The following is a 17,374-nucleotide window of genomic DNA, read 5'->3' as shown; positions in this document are numbered from 1 at the left end:
AGGGAAAGCACCACCTAACTAGCAAATACACTGTGATGAGATCAGTGGGATAATAAGGTGCCCAGGAAGCAGGGAAGGCGACAGCAGCAAGGTTCACACAGGAAGCAATGGCTCTGGAACTAAGGTTCGGGGAGCAGGACCCCTCCCACTGGCAGGTCACAGTGGAGGGGACAAAGGCACAGGAGAGGACAGGCAGGCAGGGACACGTCACAAGAGGTGGTCTGAGTCTCTACTTCCAGCAAGGACGGGAGTAGAAAGGTTTTAAGCAGAGAAGCAACTAATTAGATTCATGTTTCGGAAAGAATTGAAAGATGCTGAAATGACACCTGGAGGGGGGACCCCAAACCATCTGATTTCTTCAGCTACTGGGAAGGAACAAATGATGTATGTCAACAACTCACCGTGTGACAGACTTCTGCTTTTATCTCTTTCAGGGCTCGTTCAGAAAACACGCAACCACAGCACCGCAGGAAACAAAACCTGGAGAAATAATCCAACATGGAGAATGACTTAAATAACAATTTAAAAATCATTACCACGTTATCAATTAACATTTGTTCTGTTTACACAAAGGCCCAGAACCACAAAGAAAAAAATGGTTATATTTGATTCCATTAAAAAAAAAATCAGTGTGTCCTAAATAAAGTACTTAAAACACACATACACACACACACGCACACACACACACCCCACTTTCTGAAAGTCTGCCTTACACCACTTCATTTTTACAAAAGACCTACATCAGTACCTATTTTCGCTAACGGAAAGAAATCCAAAGTGGATTTCTGCTTTTATGAAAAATGGCAAAAACTAAAAAATGGCATTCAGCATTTGTTTTGCAGCGAGCTGTTATACAGGCAGCTCGCACCCCAAGCTCCTTCTAGAGGAACTACACTCAGCATCTCAGTGTCAAGCTGCCATAGCTTTGAACTGTGTCTGTGACCATCTGTGCTTTATCCCTATTTATTTTGTGCATCTGCTGGCAAGATGTGTCTTAAGGGTAACTGCTTCTTCGATTTGCGCCATTTCAGCTTAGGAAAGTTTTCTTAGTCACTTAGGAAAAGCTCTACTTTTCAGAGACAGGAGAAACTTGTGTGCTGAAATTAAAACCACAAACATAGGCCAAAGTTCCACTCCTACCCCCTTGCAATAATCCTTTGGAAAAAAGACTCTATCAATAAAAATAAATAAAGGCATTTTTTAAAAAACACCACAAAAAGTCAAAAGACAGAATAGGAGCTCAGGGAGAAAATATTTTAAACACATATGAGGTTCAGAGTTTATGAATATTCAAAGAGGTCTTTAAAAGCAACAGTGCACAATATAGAAAAATGGGTAAAGGGCATTAACATGCAGTTGACAAGAGAAATGTAAACGGCCAAAACACCTAAGAGATACTTAACCCCTACTTTTAATTACAGAAATGCATTTCAAACAAGGACATACAGTGTTTTACCTATCACGCAATAATGAAAGAGTCTGAAGGTATCCAGTTGGAAACTGTCTGAGGAAACAAGCACAACTGTTGGTGGGTGGGTACAACATTTCAGGACAATTGGCAGTAGTATCAGGTAAAGCATCACTCTGCAGACTTTCTCCTACAGAAACATGCCCACAAGTGTGCACATGCACAAGTATGTATTTATGAAGTTGTGTAGTACAGCAAGGAAGAAGAGGAAGCCACCTAAATGCCCATCAACAGAGGACTGGCTAAATAAATATGAACTCTTACACAGCTATTAAAAAGAATAAGGTGGGACTTCCTTGGTGGCACAGTGGTTAAGACTCCATACTCCCAAGGCAGGGGCCCCGGGTTCGATCCCTGGTCCGGGAATTGGATCCCACATGATGCTGCAACTAGGAGTTCGCATGCCACAGCTGGGGAGCCCGCGAGCCGCAACTGAGGACCCTGCCAGCCACAACTGAGGAGCCGGCGAGTTGCAACTAAGGAGCCCGCCTGCCGCAACTAAGACCCGACGCAACCAAATAAATTAAAAAAAGAAAATAAGAATAAGGAAATCTGTATGTATGGCCAAGAAAATGTTTAAATTAGAGAAGTAGAAAAAAATAAGGTTACAAAATATGTATAATATGATTCCATGCCGGTGGGAAGCATACATGTCTATTTGTATCTCTCTTGCAGAGGCGTAGGGAAGCGTGTTGTGTGTTGGGGATGCAGAGGTCTGTAGGGGGCGTTAGACACCGAACAGCTAACAGTGCTGTCACTGGAGGCTAGGATGGGGCAAAGGTGCAAAAAGCACTTTCACAATTTACTTCTTTTTAATTTACTTCTTTATTTATTTTTTTATTTGGCTGTGCTGGGTCTTAGTTGCAGCATGTGGGATCTTCGCTGCGGCATGCGAACTCTTCAGTGCGGCATGTGGGATCTAGTTCCCCGACCAGGGATCAAACCCGGGCCCCCTGCATTGGGAGCGCCTAGTCTTAGCCACTGGACCACCAGGGAAGCCCTTCACATTTACTTCTTATGTTCCTCTAAAAAATGCCACCATAAAAACTTTCTCCAAACTTTTCACCATAGAAACTTTCTCCCATTTCTCCATAGAAACTTTTAATCCTAGGGATTAGAGCAGATGCAGATTGCTCTAATGAAAACCAAATTAATAACATTGTACTAATATTTATTAAATGTTGTTTAGGACTTAAAAAAAAACCTGCTTTATGAATGCTTACTAAGTATTAGTGATTTAGAAACTGGTTTTTCTTTAAACAAAGGCTAAATGTTTTTATTATACCAATAACCTATTTTTATTTTTCTATACACGTAAATCTTTATTATACAAACGTTATTAAATATACAAACTAACCCCCAAATCAATTTTCTAGTGTGGAGGCCCTATTAACAGCAAGAGGGCAAAGCCAAAACAGGCAAAGCTCAATTAACTGAGAAGAGAAAAAGGAGAAGAGATTAACCAGCAAATGAAAGGGAAAAAATTAGGGGAAGCCACAATTGGAGCAACAGGCTACAGGTAACCCCTGCTCAAGACGCCAGAGTTGAGTCTGTTTCTGCTAAGTTCCTCTTTTGGGGGTGAACCATGGTTTTCTTAAAAAGAAGTGGGAAGCCAGATGCAAAAGGTCACATATTGTGTGATTCTATTTTATATGAAATATTCAAAATACGTAAACCCACTGGACAGAAAGCAGATTGTTTGCTGCTAGGGGCTGGGGGGAGGGGGCATGGGGAGGGACTGCTTAATGGGTAGGGGGTTTTTACTTTGGGGTGATGAAAATGTTCCGGAACTAGATGGAGGTGATGGTTGCACAACACTGAGAATGTACTAAATGCCACTGAAACATACACTTTAAAAAGATTGTGAATGTTATGACTTTCACCTCAAAATAATGTGTACATATATGTATGTACACACACACACACACACACACACACACGTAGGACAAGGTTAGGTACGTGAATCTCATTCCCCAGAATATTCCTCTTGTGAACTTCAGCCTCTCATTTGGGTATGAAATGAAAGGCTTTTTTCAGCTTTATTTGGGTATAACTGACAAATAGGAATTGTGTATATTGAAGGTGTACAACTTGATGATCTGCTCTGTGTAGAAATCATAAGACGATCTTCAGAATCAAGCTCATTATCATGCCCATCACCTCACAGGGTCACCACTAAACGGTAAACTTTACGAGGGGCCTAAATGATTTCCTTTCAACATGTAATATGTTAGATGGAAGATTCCTGATGACAGTCTGGACTACCAGCTATTAAAGATATTTCTAAATGGTGGGAAAAAAGTTTAAAGCTTTAGCAAAGTGAGACATCCTATAAAAAGGCACCTACTAATCCACTCGACATTCGTATTTTTTTAAGGGGGAAATATACTTACTTACTTACATTTGCAATATAAATCTCAAGCTTAAGATTTCTGGTGCTCTAGCCAGAGGATCTGTTAGCTACCAATTCAAAGCAAGTTATCATCAACCGGGCCTTTCACTGACCGTTCAACCACACGTTCTGTAAGTCTGTTTTCCACTGCAGAGTTTTAAGCAATTGTAAGGAAATGGGATTTGTTTGATGAAAAATATCTGTCCTTTACTTTCTTTCCCATAGGAGAAGACCAAAGAACTCAACTCAAGTCTCTTAAGTGTCACAAGACAAAATTTTAAACTCCCTCTTTACTTTAGGTTCTTCTACCTCAAGCTGCAGACAACAAAGAGGCCATGTTACACGTGGCCGGTAGGGAATGAACATGGTCTTGTGCACTACCCAAACCAAAAGACACCTTAAAGAAATCCGTGTGATTATTAAGCTTCGGCACAGATCCTGACAGCACTGGGATTACTCACCCAGACTCCACATCATCTGCCCACGTCCATTACTGACCTGTGTCGGCCATTCATCTCCAAGCCCACAACAGGGCAGATGAAACGTGCCCGCTGGAGGTCATCGTGTCTGTCACCTTTAGTGTTTCCTTTATCTCCTTCCCAGGCGGGGTTATCAGAAAGCCTCAGTTCTGTCACATTCTGTGAAAAACACATGAATATTTTAAGAGTTCCTTTGACAAATGGATCATCTTTGGCCTTAATTATTATTCTAGTCCCTTCCCATCCAAACCTCTTTTTCTACTTTCCTTTAACATCAATTAACATGGATATAAAATTAAACCATAAGTTGTGATAGAAAACAAAATGCACTGTCTAGCAAATAATTAATTTCTATTTTACAAGCATTTTGCTATATAAGGCAAAGTAACTTCAGACATGAAAATTTACCCTACTAAGAGAAGAAAGCTTTGTATTAGTTTCATCCAGAAAGGAACACTTTCTTCCCTGGCTGATGAAGCCTCACTGAGGCTGTTCATATTACTGACCAGCCACGTTTATTTAACAGATAAATAGACGGTAAAATCTGTGAGGCCGTGGTCTAATGAGTCCAAGGCAGAATATTAGCCAGAGATTACTGTCATACTCCAAGATCCAGCTGTTCCAGTTTTCAAAATTCAGTTTTACAAGGAGTGACTTAACAGCCCCACTTTAGCATTTGAAGCATTTCTTCATATTTAACCGCACCATTTGATTTCAACACTCCAGAGAGCAGCTGAGCACCTTGAAAGGAAAGCCACCACACACGGGGTCGGCTTCCTCCTTGTGTGTTCATCAAGTTCTCTGCTCAGAGTATCTGTGGACTATTAACTGCAGTAATAATAACCTTTGCATTGTTTTATGTGAATCCTTTTGTCTTTACAGTTGTGATTTCTTGGAAAAAAAATTTTTGCATTAAAATGAAAAGTTCAACCACATACATTATATACTGTGTTTTAAGTATAGACTTGTATAAGTTAATTTCAGTGATAATCATATTTTTGATAAGATAATTATGCTACTATGGGTATTTGAGAAATGAATTCTCTTCCCAAGGAAACGATGGCAACAGTCAGCATGGTTACCTCTACAGCACTACCGACAGCTACATCTCAGAATCACTAATTTGTCTGAAACAAACATATTCTGTTATTACCCCGAGAACTCAAACAAAAAGCCTATTATAATAATAAAAGATTTTTAAAAAGAAACAGAAGGAGGAAAAAACTCAAAGCCTTAGCCTGGGAGTCAGGGGCTCTGGATCTAGTTTAAGCGCCCCACTGACTAGCCATGAGGCCTCAACATGTCATACACAGCGAGTGTTTTCACCTGTCAAGCTTGGTGGTTCTCAAATTCTTCCCTACTTTGATTTTTCTCCCACTGACCAGATTTGAAAGATTCTGTCCTCTCAACAAACTTCCTTTACTAAAAAGCTTGTTTTTCCACTTTTATGAAAGAACTTTCAGAACCTCTAATCAGCAGGAGATAACCACTATGATTGAATAGTTATCCACCTATAAAAATCTCTAATTCTATAAAAGTGTCTTCCAAATCAAAATTCGAGTGGCTGTTTTAACTATAAAAATAATGCCCCCCAAAACCTATATAGCACAATATACAAGTTTCGAAGTTTTGAAACTTGTGTACTGCAGTTTTGAAGTTCTTTCCCACATATGAACTCACAACAGATTTATAATCCAGGAAGTACGGGTGTGGGGACTTCTGGTTTGAACTTCAAGTGACCTGCCCCAAATCACACCTTTATTAGGTGGCTGGGTGGGACTGAAATTCCAAATTTCCAAGTTCAGTCTAAAATGTACATGAATTCTATAAAATAAACTCTAACCACTGAAAGCCCCAGAGCACTTCAGAATCACCTGTCTTACCTTAATGCTTTTAATGTGAGAGGCTGCCTTCCCAAGAGCCTTTTCGGAAGACTTGTCCAATAAAAACTCAATGATGGCATCTTTGTTGTAAAGTCTGCAACAATAAAGATCAGTCAAAACATTCTGGCAATAATAAACCTTCACCCAAAGGAAGGAGACTAAATTGAGTACAATCCAAAGTCATTTACGTCTGATAATAGAAATGCCCTGCACTCCTAAAAAAAAGTAAATTTAATCCTGTATCAACCATTTCCAAAGCATACAAAGAAAGAAACTAGTTTAAATAAAGGGCTACAAACTGGCAGTCTGAGGACTGAATGTGACCTGAACAAGGCTTTTTTTTTTTTTTAACAAGGCTTTTTTTAAATTGGGAAATTTAATATAAAAGTACACATTTTCTACTTTCCCTGAAAAAAAGAAAAAAAGAAAAAAAACAGATGTTCTGGAATCAGTCTACATTCTTGAACTGTAACAACAGGCTGGAACTGAATAGCAGCTACCCTTAATTTGCCTTTTTTGTCGGCCGTGCAGCACAGCTTGTGGGATCTTAGGTCTCCAGCCAGGGACTGAACCTGGGCCCTTGGCAGTGACAGCGTGGAGTCAGTCCTAACCACTGGAGCACCAGGGAATTCCTGCAGCTACCCTTTAGACAAGATGTGAACCCTCCAGTTTCCCCCAGTCCTCACCGTCCCCTACTGACCCCACATGGGTCCTTCATGCAGTTATCTTTATAACTTAACTCCTAATGGCCCCTGAGTTTTCAACCCATGGATTAAATAAACCAAACTGAATAGAAAAGTGCAGAGGTATGTTCTGAGACAGGGAATGATAACCCAGGCTTCACAAATTTGCTGGAGATATTCACATCTGATGAATCAAGAACAGCATTTATACATTAAAATTCTTTCTAAGATCATTTAATAAAAACTCGTCTCCGTTAAGTAAAGGAACCATACCTGCCAAGTTCACAGGCAACTATTGGTCGTCTTAGTATTTCTTGACTTAGAGTACAATAGTTCCACTGGGCCACTAACTCAGCATCCTTGTCAACCTGAGAAAAGAAAACAAAAATCCTGCAAATTAATTTTCACCTCTGAAAGACACATGGTCCACAGTTCCACATATAAAGGCTTATTCAGTAATACCACACTGTGACAATTTTTTTGTTTGTTTGTTTTTAAAATATTTATTTATTTGGTTGTGCCGGGTCTTAGTTGTGGCTCACCAGCTCCTTAGTCGTGGCTCAAGGGCTCCTTAGTTGCAGCATGTGAACCCTTAGTTGTGGCATGCATGTGGGATCTAGTTCCTTGACCAGGGATTGAACCCAGGATCCCTGCATTGGGAGTGCAGAGTCTTAACCACTGCACCACCAGGGAAGTCCCACGATTTTTGTTTTTTAAATCAAAGATAGTGACACATGAAGTCGGGATTTAAAAAGTCACAAGTAACCGACACTATGTCAAATAAAGGCCTCTCTATACATGACATGTACAAAGAAACAGTTTACATCAAGTCATTATATTGCTTATGCTAGTTACATATTAATATCTGTATCTTAACAGTAAGTTAGGAAGGCCATACAGAAAAAACAAGCAGTACAGGTTAATTCCTAACAATGGGAAAGGCTCCAAAGTTGTAGCAGAATTTAAGGACAAAGAATTGAGATAGGCATTTTTTTAAAAAAACAGTTCAGCACAAAGACTGTATAATTCTTTATAAAATCAGCAATTTAACAGAAGTGTTTTTTGCCAACTGCTCACTATGTGGCATATCAAGCCATTATCCACAGTATAAAGATCCAGATGTGAGATCTTCCATAGTCCTCAAATGATATTTTCTCCTATTTAATATTCCATGTCCCACTCTTTCCTCTTCCTAAAATGTCAAACCTGAATAATGTAACAGGATGGCACATTTGAAAGAAAACAGGAAGAAAAAATTTTAAATTCCCTTAAATTTAATTTTTGCAGGAACAACTACTTAAGTGTTTACTGTGTGCCAGGCACTGTGCTAAGCAGTTTCAGTGACTTGTCTTTTAGCCCTCATAAAACCTTCTGAGTTCGGATTTTTACCTTTGTAGTTGAGGAAACTGACATACCAAGAAGTTAAGTTACATGTCAAGGTCACAAACACACAAGCAGACAAAGGAGTTAGGATAAAAAGCCAGGCAGGGGACTTCACTGGTGGCACAATTGTTAAGAATCTGCCTGCCAATGCAGGAGACACAGGTTCGATCCCTGGTCCAGGAAGATCCCACGTGCCACAGGGCAACTAGGCCCGTGCACCACGACTACTGAGCCTGCGCTCTAGAGCCCGCGAGCCACAACTACTGAAGCCCACGCCTAGAGCCCGTGCTCCGCAACTAGAGAAGCCACCGGAATGATAAGCCCGCACACCACAACAAAGAGTAGCCCCTGCTCACCGCTCACCGCAACTAAAGAAAGCCTGCGCGCAGCAACGAAGACCCAACGCAGCTAACAAAAAATCAATTTAAAAAAATAAAAAAATAAAAAGCCATGTTCAGCAAGTTTAGGATCTACTTTCTAGATTACTCCTTGCCCAGGAATTTAAAAATTGGTCCCCCAAAAACTTCTGAAAACATTTATTCTAGGGTCACTCTTTTCAGGGCAAGGTCTCAAATTTGAGTAATGTTTTGGGCCAGACCCAACATACCATATGAGTGATCAACAAATGTTATTATTTACCTATTTGAAAATGTAAGCTCTACAAGGGCTGGACTCTGTTTCCTGCTGCATCCTCAGGGCCTAGAATGGTGTATACGGTAAGCACTTAGTAAGTATTTGTTGAGTGAATAAGGGTAATAAAAATCCATCCTGCCTGGGCACTCTAGTTGTTTCAGATCCACCCTTCTTCTTTTCTATCCCCTTCTGACATCTATTCTTTGCCAAGCCTTTCATTAAGCTACTTCTTCAGCTCTGGGCACAAGTCAACAAAACTGAGCTGAATACTCTTTGGGTAAAAGCTCTCGCACACAAGTGGTAACTACCCAGCATTAATGTCTGCACATGTTGGTATGATTAGAGGGTATGCTCCATCCTCCTGGGTGTTAATTCACTCTCAAATTCCACATATTTGTTGGGTGTCTCCTGTGTGGCAGACACGTCACAGGGGTCGCAGAAATAAGACATACAAGGACCCTGTCCATATAGGAAAGAGACAAAAACAAATATAGTGATAATCACTATAAAGAAAAGTAGGGACTTCCCTGGTGGTCCAGTGGGTAAGACTCCATGCTCCCCACACAGGGGGCCCGGGTTCGATCCCTGATCAGGGAACTAGATCCCGCATGCATGCCGCAACTAAGAGTCCACATGCTGCAGCTAAGACCCGGCGCAGCCAAAATAAATAAATAATGTTTTCTTTTTAAAGAAAGAAAAATAAAGCAGCAGAAGAGGATAGAGTGATCAGAAGTGAGATGTATTTTGGCTACAGTGGACTGAGATAACATTTGAGTAAAGAACTGATTGATGTTAAAAAAAAAAAAAACCCAAATGATATGACTATCTCAGTGAAGAACACATCAGGTTGAGGAAATTATACTCCAGGTTGAGGAACAAGGCCTGTGTAGCTGGAACAGAATGAAAGGGCTGGAGAAGGGCAGAAGATGAGGTAATTACATCAGACCCTGTCTGACCGCACAGGGTCTTGTGGGATTCTTTTTCTGAATACAATGGGAAGCCACTGGAGTGGTTTACATACAGTTGATATGTGGAATTTATCTTTAAAAAAGACTTCTCTGGCTGCTGAATGGAGACTCATATGGGCCATCCACAATGTGCCAGCCACTTGTATTAGGTGCTTTACACACCTTCTATTATTTAAAAGTAATTACTAGTGCTAACTTTGAAATCCTGAATAACTGGATGTGAATCCTGGCTTCATTACCTACCAGTTGCATGATCTTGGTCACGCTACTGACTCAATTTCCCTGTTAGTAGCATGGAAATTATAATACATAATTTGCCCAATTACTGGTGAGAATTAGGGATTATTCACTCATTCATTTATCCACTATATTTACTGCACCAGGAGCTGGGCTAGTTGTAGAGGGGGTAAAAGGTGCAGGCTCTGCCACCAGGAGTTTACCATCCTCTTAGATCAACATTAATCAACCTGAAAGCAGTGTACATGGTTGTTAGATAGTTTTAAAGAGGAGAACCTGGGGACTTCCCTCGCGGTCTAGTGCTTAGGGCTCAGCGCTTCCACTGCAGGGGGCACGGGTTCGATCCCTGGTCGGGGAACTAAAATCCCACATACCTCGCAGGGCAGCAGGAAAAAAAAAAAAAAAGAGGAGGACCTGATCTCATAGGTAACGGTTTGAGAAGACTTCACTGAGAAAACGAAGTTAGTATGTACAAAACTCAACAAACAGCAGCCATTTGTATCACTGTTACTAGCAGCAGACAGACTTCAAATCCTGGTTCTGCCACTTACTAGCTTTACAACTTTCTCCTCCTCAGCCTCAATTTCCATGTCTTCTGACAGTATGTACCCGTAGAGCTGTTTTGAGAATTACATGAGATACCCCATATTACGCGCACTGCCGGGTGAATAGCAACAGCACGCACTCAACAGAGGTCCGTTATTAATACTGTGGTTAATCTTGAGTTCTCTGAAAGGGATAAATGAGCACAGTTGCGTGTGGAAACCCACTGGCTCCCCCTCCCACCTCCTTTCGCTCCCTGGGGGCGTCCGCGTGCCCCACTACCCCCGGGCCCCACTGGGCCCATGTCACTGACCTTCTCAACCTTCTTCGGCCCCTTCACCAGTTCATGCCTCTTGGGGATTGTTCCCCCGTCGCAACCCATCGCAATCCGGGAGTCAAAGTAAACCCCTACAGCCTCAACTTCCGGGCTGCCTAGCGACTGTAGCAGTCACTTCCGGCGCGCCGCAGTGACGCAAGACGCCCGTCGCAACGCGGCGGGGTGGGGCGGGGCCGGGCGGGGCTTTTGCCCCGCCCTGGTTGCCATGGAGAACATCGCTAGGCGCTGGGCGTGGCCCCACGGCGGGAGCTGCTGCAAAGTGCTGAATGGGCCTAGAGTGCCAAGCACGGTGCGGAGCGTTCTTCCACTCCCTCGCGGCAGCCCTTCCGGCCCCAGCCTGTCTGACTCTGGGCAGACATCCGTAGGCTGGGGAGCTCGTGGAGGGAAGGGCTGCATTTTATTCGTGCAATTAGTGATGAATATGGATGGAACTGTTATTTCAGTTTAACGTTCATGTGTTCAAAAAGAGAACGTATCTTTTTAGTGAGCATCAGTTGTGACCTAAGCACTCACAACAAATCCTTTGAAGTGATATTATATGAGATTATGGGGGAGTAAGATTCTTTAAGGCCTGAAACTTTCTGATACTGCCATGTATATTTTATACATATGAAATAGTGCACACAGTTTGTACATGTATACATTTCATTCACAGCAGACTGAAGCCCAGGCAAAAATATTTTACTTATTAAAATGCAGGTATATAAAAAAATTAAAAATAAATTAAAGGATAAAGGAGGTATAACTAACAGACTCAGGTATAGTTATAAAACATACACTGATGTTTCCAAGAGACAAGCTGTATCATATCTATAATGAGAACACAAATCCCTTGCAAAATCCTTGTTAAAATCCATGATTGTCTGCTTTCATGCTCTTGACCACCTCTCCATTTGTTCCTTTAATTATTACAAATATTAGGGGAAAGCTTATCCACTGCAAGTAAAGCTGACCATTTATGATTGGATGTTACCACATTGACCAGAGTGAAACATAAAAAACAGAAAATATTCCCCACTGGGGAACAGAAAATAAAGTGTATGTGGATATGAAAACTTCAAGGGCTGTAAGACTGGGTTATCTGTTACTGCAGTTAATGGGAATTAAAAGAAAATAAACCCTTTAATCAACTGGCCTCTCATTGGCTTATGATTTATTTTTATGCCCATCACAAGAATTGTAAACTCCCTAGAGACTTTGATTTATTTCCTGTTGCATCCTCAGTGCCTAGAAGAGTCTTTGGCACACTCACTATTCAGTACTCAATAAACCAAAAGAAAGTACAGACTCATTCAGAGAGAGGTGACAAGCAACCCCTAAAACTGATGAGTACACCGAGAATCTCATTTCTAGGCAAGGAAACAGAGGGCTGGAAAGATCGAAGCACTCGTCAACGGTCAGACAGCTTGTCAGTGAGAGCTTGGAATGGGTTCTAAGATTAGTTTTCTCTTACAGCAATGGACAGAAAATCAGACAGAGAATAGCAAAAACCCAAGGATCTTTAGACAGACTCTCAAACCAGTGCTATTTTCTGACTAGTATATCTACCCCTCACTGAATTCATTTGGGGCAGAAAAAACAAAAATAGCTGCTCTTGGGCTTCCCTGGTGGCGCAGTGGTTGAGAGTCCGCCTGCCGATGCAGGGGACGCGGGTTCGTGCCCCGGTCCGGGAAGATCCCACATGCCGCGGAGTGGCTGGGCCCGTGAGCCATGGCCGCTGAGCCTGCGCGTCCGGAGCCTGTGCTCCGCAACGGGAGAGGCCACAACAGTGAGAGGCCCACGTACCGAAAAAAAAAAAAAAAAAAGCTGCTCTTTATCAAGCCATGATTCTACCTACACTGGGAGATTTGGAAACATTCTTTCCTTCTGTCCTCACAACCTTAGTAGGGGGTGTAATGCCTTCTGTTTCCCAAAGGACAAACCTGAGGCTCAGGTGTCCAAGGTGTCTTGGGTCAGGGGCACACATCAAGGAAGTAGAAGGAGTAGGAGATGAGGGAGGGGCTTTCTCAAATGAGGCCCATCTAACCACAGATGCCAGGATCCTTGACCTCTCCCCGCAAAGCTGCTGATGACACCCAGTGGTGATGACTCTGAGGGCATTAAAGTTCAGGCAGCTGGATGTTTTTTCTCTTCCTCCTTGGTTTCTTTTTTTAGAGTATTGGTCTCTAAGGTACTTCTTGTTGCAGACTATACACAGCTAAGTTGATTATTATCATCAGTAGCAACTAATTTGTGTTGAGAGCTGTCAGGCATTGTATTCCGTGCTTTATTTGATTTGAGCCATTTCATTTCCAGCGCACTGGGCAGCAGGTTCTTTATCTGCTGCTTCTTCCCACTGCCTTTGTTGAATGAACCAGTAAAGGATATTCCCTTAAGAGGATTCTTGGTGACAACTTTGACCCTTGGATCAAACTGTGAACTTGAAGGGCAGGAGAGGAATGAAATCATGAAAGAGAAAAACATTACCCTCTAGCAAAATTTTGCTACAGTTTATACGTGTATGTATTTCATTCATGACTTCCCGAGGCCCAGGCTAAGAACCAATACTTTAAATGCTTCTACTGGGTGTTACTGTAGTTCCCAAATATTTCAGACTTCTAAACTGTTGAGGGTTTGATTTCCGGTTAGCTCTGCCCATGTGCTCTCCAGAGGTGCAGTTTTAAATTCTGTTTGGAGGGATTTCCCTGCTGGCGCAGTGGTTAAGAATCCGCCTGCTAAGGCTAGGGGACACGGGTTCGAGCCCTGGTCCGGGAAGATCCCACATGCCACAGGGTAACTAAGCCCGTGCACCACAACTACTGAGCCTGCACTCTAGAGCCCAAGAGCCACAACTACTGAGCCCACGTGACACAACTACTGAAACCCACGTGCCTAGAGCCCGTGCTCCACAACAAGAGAAGCCACTGCAATAAGCAGCCCGTGCGCTGCAACGAAGAGTAGCCCCTGCTCACCGCAACGAGAGAAAGCTCATGCACAGCAGCGAAGACCCAACACAGCCAAAAATAAATAAATAACATAAATAATAAGAATTCTTTCTGGAAAAAGTTGATATGCAGAGTAACTCACTTTAAAAGTTAGCATGAAAAAAACAACAACAACTATGTGCTAGGATTCTTTAAGAATTTCACAGCCTCATTTAAGGTTACACTTGGGAGGATAACCCAAAGACGGTTAAAATAAAATCAAGTAGAAAATGGAATTGATTGCTGAGATAACTCAGGACAAAAATTACTTTTTGTTTGCAGTTTTAGTGAAATACTAAAAATATTCTAGGAGGGACTTCCCTGGCGGTCCAGTGGTTAAGACTCTGAGCTTCCACTGCAGGGGGTGCCGGTGCTCATGTCACCCTCTTCTCTTTCCCTCACTCCGTTCCAGCCTCACGGGCATCCTCCTCTCCGTTGAACTCTCCAGGTGTATGTCTACTCTGGGCGCTCACCTTGCTATTCCCTTTCCAGAACACTCTTCCCCATGTTTGCCAGACCAGCTCCCTTCAGCGATGCATCACTCAGCTCCTGGTCCCCTCTTCGGAGTCATCTTCCCAGACCTCTCCATCTAAAAGAGCACGTTTCCTCCATCATGCTACCCACTACCTTGATTTAATTTCTTCCTTGCACTTCCCACCATTGATACCATGTTATAAATTTAAATTTTGATATCTTATTCACCATGGATTTTTTGCATTGATTTAGATTTTTAAAATTTGCCATCAAAGTATAATTTATCTTGATGACTAAGTTTTGGGGGAGCCCCCCTTACATATTCCATCCAAAGAGAGTGCCTCACTCGCCTCACCCCGTTCTGGCCCTGGTTTTCCATCTCCCTCAGCTGGGATGAAAGCTGCATGATGCAGAGCCTTTGCTTCGGCCCCTGCAGCATCTCTAGTGATTAGCAGAGGCCTGGGCAGATAGGAGGTGCTCAATAAATATCTGTTGAATGAATGAAAGGAAAAGGGCATTAGCAAATAACCTACATAAATGGGCAACTTTTGCAAAGGGGCAGCTTCAGGAGACATGGGGTGCATACCTGGGGAGAACATAAAGTTTTTAAAAGATGCTTTGTTAAGAAAAATAGTTGCCACTGGGTGCTTGGGTCCACAGTGCTTATCACACTAGGAGATCTCTAAACAAGGCTTCTTACCACTTCCATCTTCCGGATGAAATTGAACTTAATTGAGATCAAGTTGCTACCACCACCGTCACCACCGTACCACCCACCATTTCCTCTTCCTACCTGGAGAGGAAACAGTACAGAAGTCTAGGCGTTGGAGAAAAATCCTTTATAGCCCATGAAAGCTAAAAAATATGATTTTATCCTACTTTACAGTTTTTTTTTCAGAAGTAATTATCCTATTGAATTAATCAGTGGAAACTCATCCCACAACTGCTCTCTTTTTAAAAAAAAAAAAAAAAGGAAGGAAACACATTTAGCTAAGAGCAGCAGTTTTCATTATTTTACACCCAATGGTTTTGTACTTTGCTGACCAAGTTCCTTGGTTTGAACTCTTCTCAAAAAAAGAAATAGATATAGATATAGATATAGCTCCAGATCTCTGTGTGTGTGTGTTTCTCTCTCTGTCTTTCTCTTTCTCTTTGGCTCTATCTCTCCATTGCTTGATCTCTCCACTCACATACATACATACATAGTATTCTGAAACCATTTGGGACCTGTTCATTACCTATTGGAGACCATGTCATTTCTAAAGGATTAAATGAGCTAAAACATCTAAAGCATTAGAACAGTGTCTGGAATATAGTAATCCCTTAATAGATACATCCTGTTATTATCACTCATGTGTAAAATATCATTTTGCCCCCTGGAGTAAACAATTATTGGTGTCTCCCTGGAGCAACCCCTCCTCCTAACGCCATTGCTAACTTTGCTAGGGGCTCCAGCTGGGACACAGCGCTCCAAGGGTCTCTCGTGTTTCTGCACATCTTCTGAGCAGAGGCATTGACTTGACATTTTTTTCTAGACTATCTTTTCCAGGATGTTTGTAACAAACTGCCTTGGAAGACAGAGATAACCTCTCCCTCCAGAGCAGAAGCACAGGATTGTTTGCTGTCCAATATCGTAAAGATAAGGTCTCCCTCTGAGGCAAAGCTTGGTCAGGTTTACACAGATACTATAAAAGATTGGGGCTTCCTGTGTTCAGGGTTTTTTCTCTTTGGCTTTGATGCAAACCCGCTGTGTGCACAGAATCACCTTTGCCCACCTTTGCATTGCCCCTGGGACTTGAGGGATGTGAGGAAATGATGCAAAGAAGAAACATAATCTGCTTGCGAGGCTGTAAGAAAAGCCCCTTGACTGTGCAGGAGAGTTGACATAACAGGCCTGACTAATCTCCCTAGAAAGGCCTGCTTGCAAGGTTGGCTTTGGTGCTTGGATAGGAGTTTGGATTTGAGGAGGGTTCTCACCATCCCCAGAGTTGATAAGGGCCTAAACTGTTTGTACAAATGATGTGATTCATGCTGGATGCCTGCTTTCCTTTGGAGAGTCTGGAATTTTGGTCCACGCCACACAGAGGCTGCCTGCATGATCAGCCCCAGTGAAGACACTGGGGGCCAGGCTCTCAAGAGTTGCCCTAACCGGCAACATTGCCTGTGTGTTTGTCACAGCTCTGCTGGAGGAATTAAGGGTGTCCTGTGTGACCTCTGGGAGGGGACTCTCAGCAGCTTCAGCCTGGTTTCCTTGTTACTTCACGCCCCTCCCCCACCTGTGCGCTTTCACTGTCGATTTTGCTTTGTCTCCTTTCACTGTGATGGCTCAGAGCTGTGAGCACAGTTATATGTGGGAACCTGTGAATCCTCCTATCGAATCACTGGACCTCGTCTTGGGGACCCTGACATAGCCTCTGACCCCAGAGTCTCATGTCTTCTCTCAGCATTCATGAAATTGTCACAGGCTAACTTGTGAATCTGAAGTAGGAGAAAATCTCAGACATGTCACAGTTCTTGTCAGATCCATCCCCTTACCTCTCTCGGGACACATGGGAGTGTGTGTGTGTGTGTGTGTGTGTGTGTGTGTGTGTGTGTGTGTAGGGGTGAATTCCGGGTCTAGGACAACTTGGGTATTACATGCCCTTCTCATCATGGAGCTTTCAGGGGCAGGCATCTGATCTAAACTAGTCCAAGCAAAAATCAAGACTCTTCCCCATTGGTCACAAACCAAGAAGCACATAACTCAGGGCAGCCACCCTGCAGCCATGAGAGTTAACACAGAGAGAGTGGGACTGAGAAATTGGACCTTGATGATTCTGCTGGAGGACCCAAAATCAGCTGTTCTTTTAAAAAATTTTTTTAATTAAAAAAATGTTTTATACAGCAGGTTCTTATTAGTTATCTATTTTATACATATTAGTGTATACATGT

General features: G+C 42.4%; 1 protein-coding gene across 4 annotated transcripts in view; it reads right to left on the bottom strand.

Annotated features, from left to right (window-relative positions):
- Positions 1 to 11,156, bottom strand: part of RTF2 (replication termination factor 2) — a 39,600-nt gene extending 28,444 nt beyond the window's left edge. For 2 of the 4 annotated variants that reach the window (XM_007464270.1, XM_007464271.1), the window contains exons 1-5: positions 10,983 to 11,156; positions 7,179 to 7,273; positions 6,223 to 6,316; positions 4,359 to 4,498; positions 402 to 480 (exon numbers count right to left, since the gene is read on the bottom strand). In XM_007464270.1, coding sequence (XP_007464332.1) covers positions 402 to 480; positions 4,359 to 4,498; positions 6,223 to 6,316; positions 7,179 to 7,273; positions 10,983 to 11,051 — 477 coding nt within the window. In that variant the 5' untranslated portion in view covers positions 11,052 to 11,156. The remainder of the gene's footprint in view (positions 1 to 401; positions 481 to 4,358; positions 4,499 to 6,222; positions 6,317 to 7,178; positions 7,274 to 10,982) is intronic. The other 2 variants (XM_007464272.1, XM_007464273.1) reach the window with 2 other exon arrangements.
- Positions 11,157 to 17,374: the final 6,218 nt, after the last annotated feature.

The sequence above is a fragment of the Lipotes vexillifer genome, unplaced genomic scaffold, assembly GCF_000442215.2.
Source record: "Lipotes vexillifer unplaced genomic scaffold, Lipotes_vexillifer_v1.1 scaffold417, whole genome shotgun sequence".
Taxonomy (NCBI): domain Eukaryota; kingdom Metazoa; phylum Chordata; class Mammalia; order Artiodactyla; family Lipotidae; genus Lipotes; species Lipotes vexillifer.
Note: the sequence above shows the minus strand (reverse complement) of the source record. Positions and strands in the feature narration are given on the sequence as shown.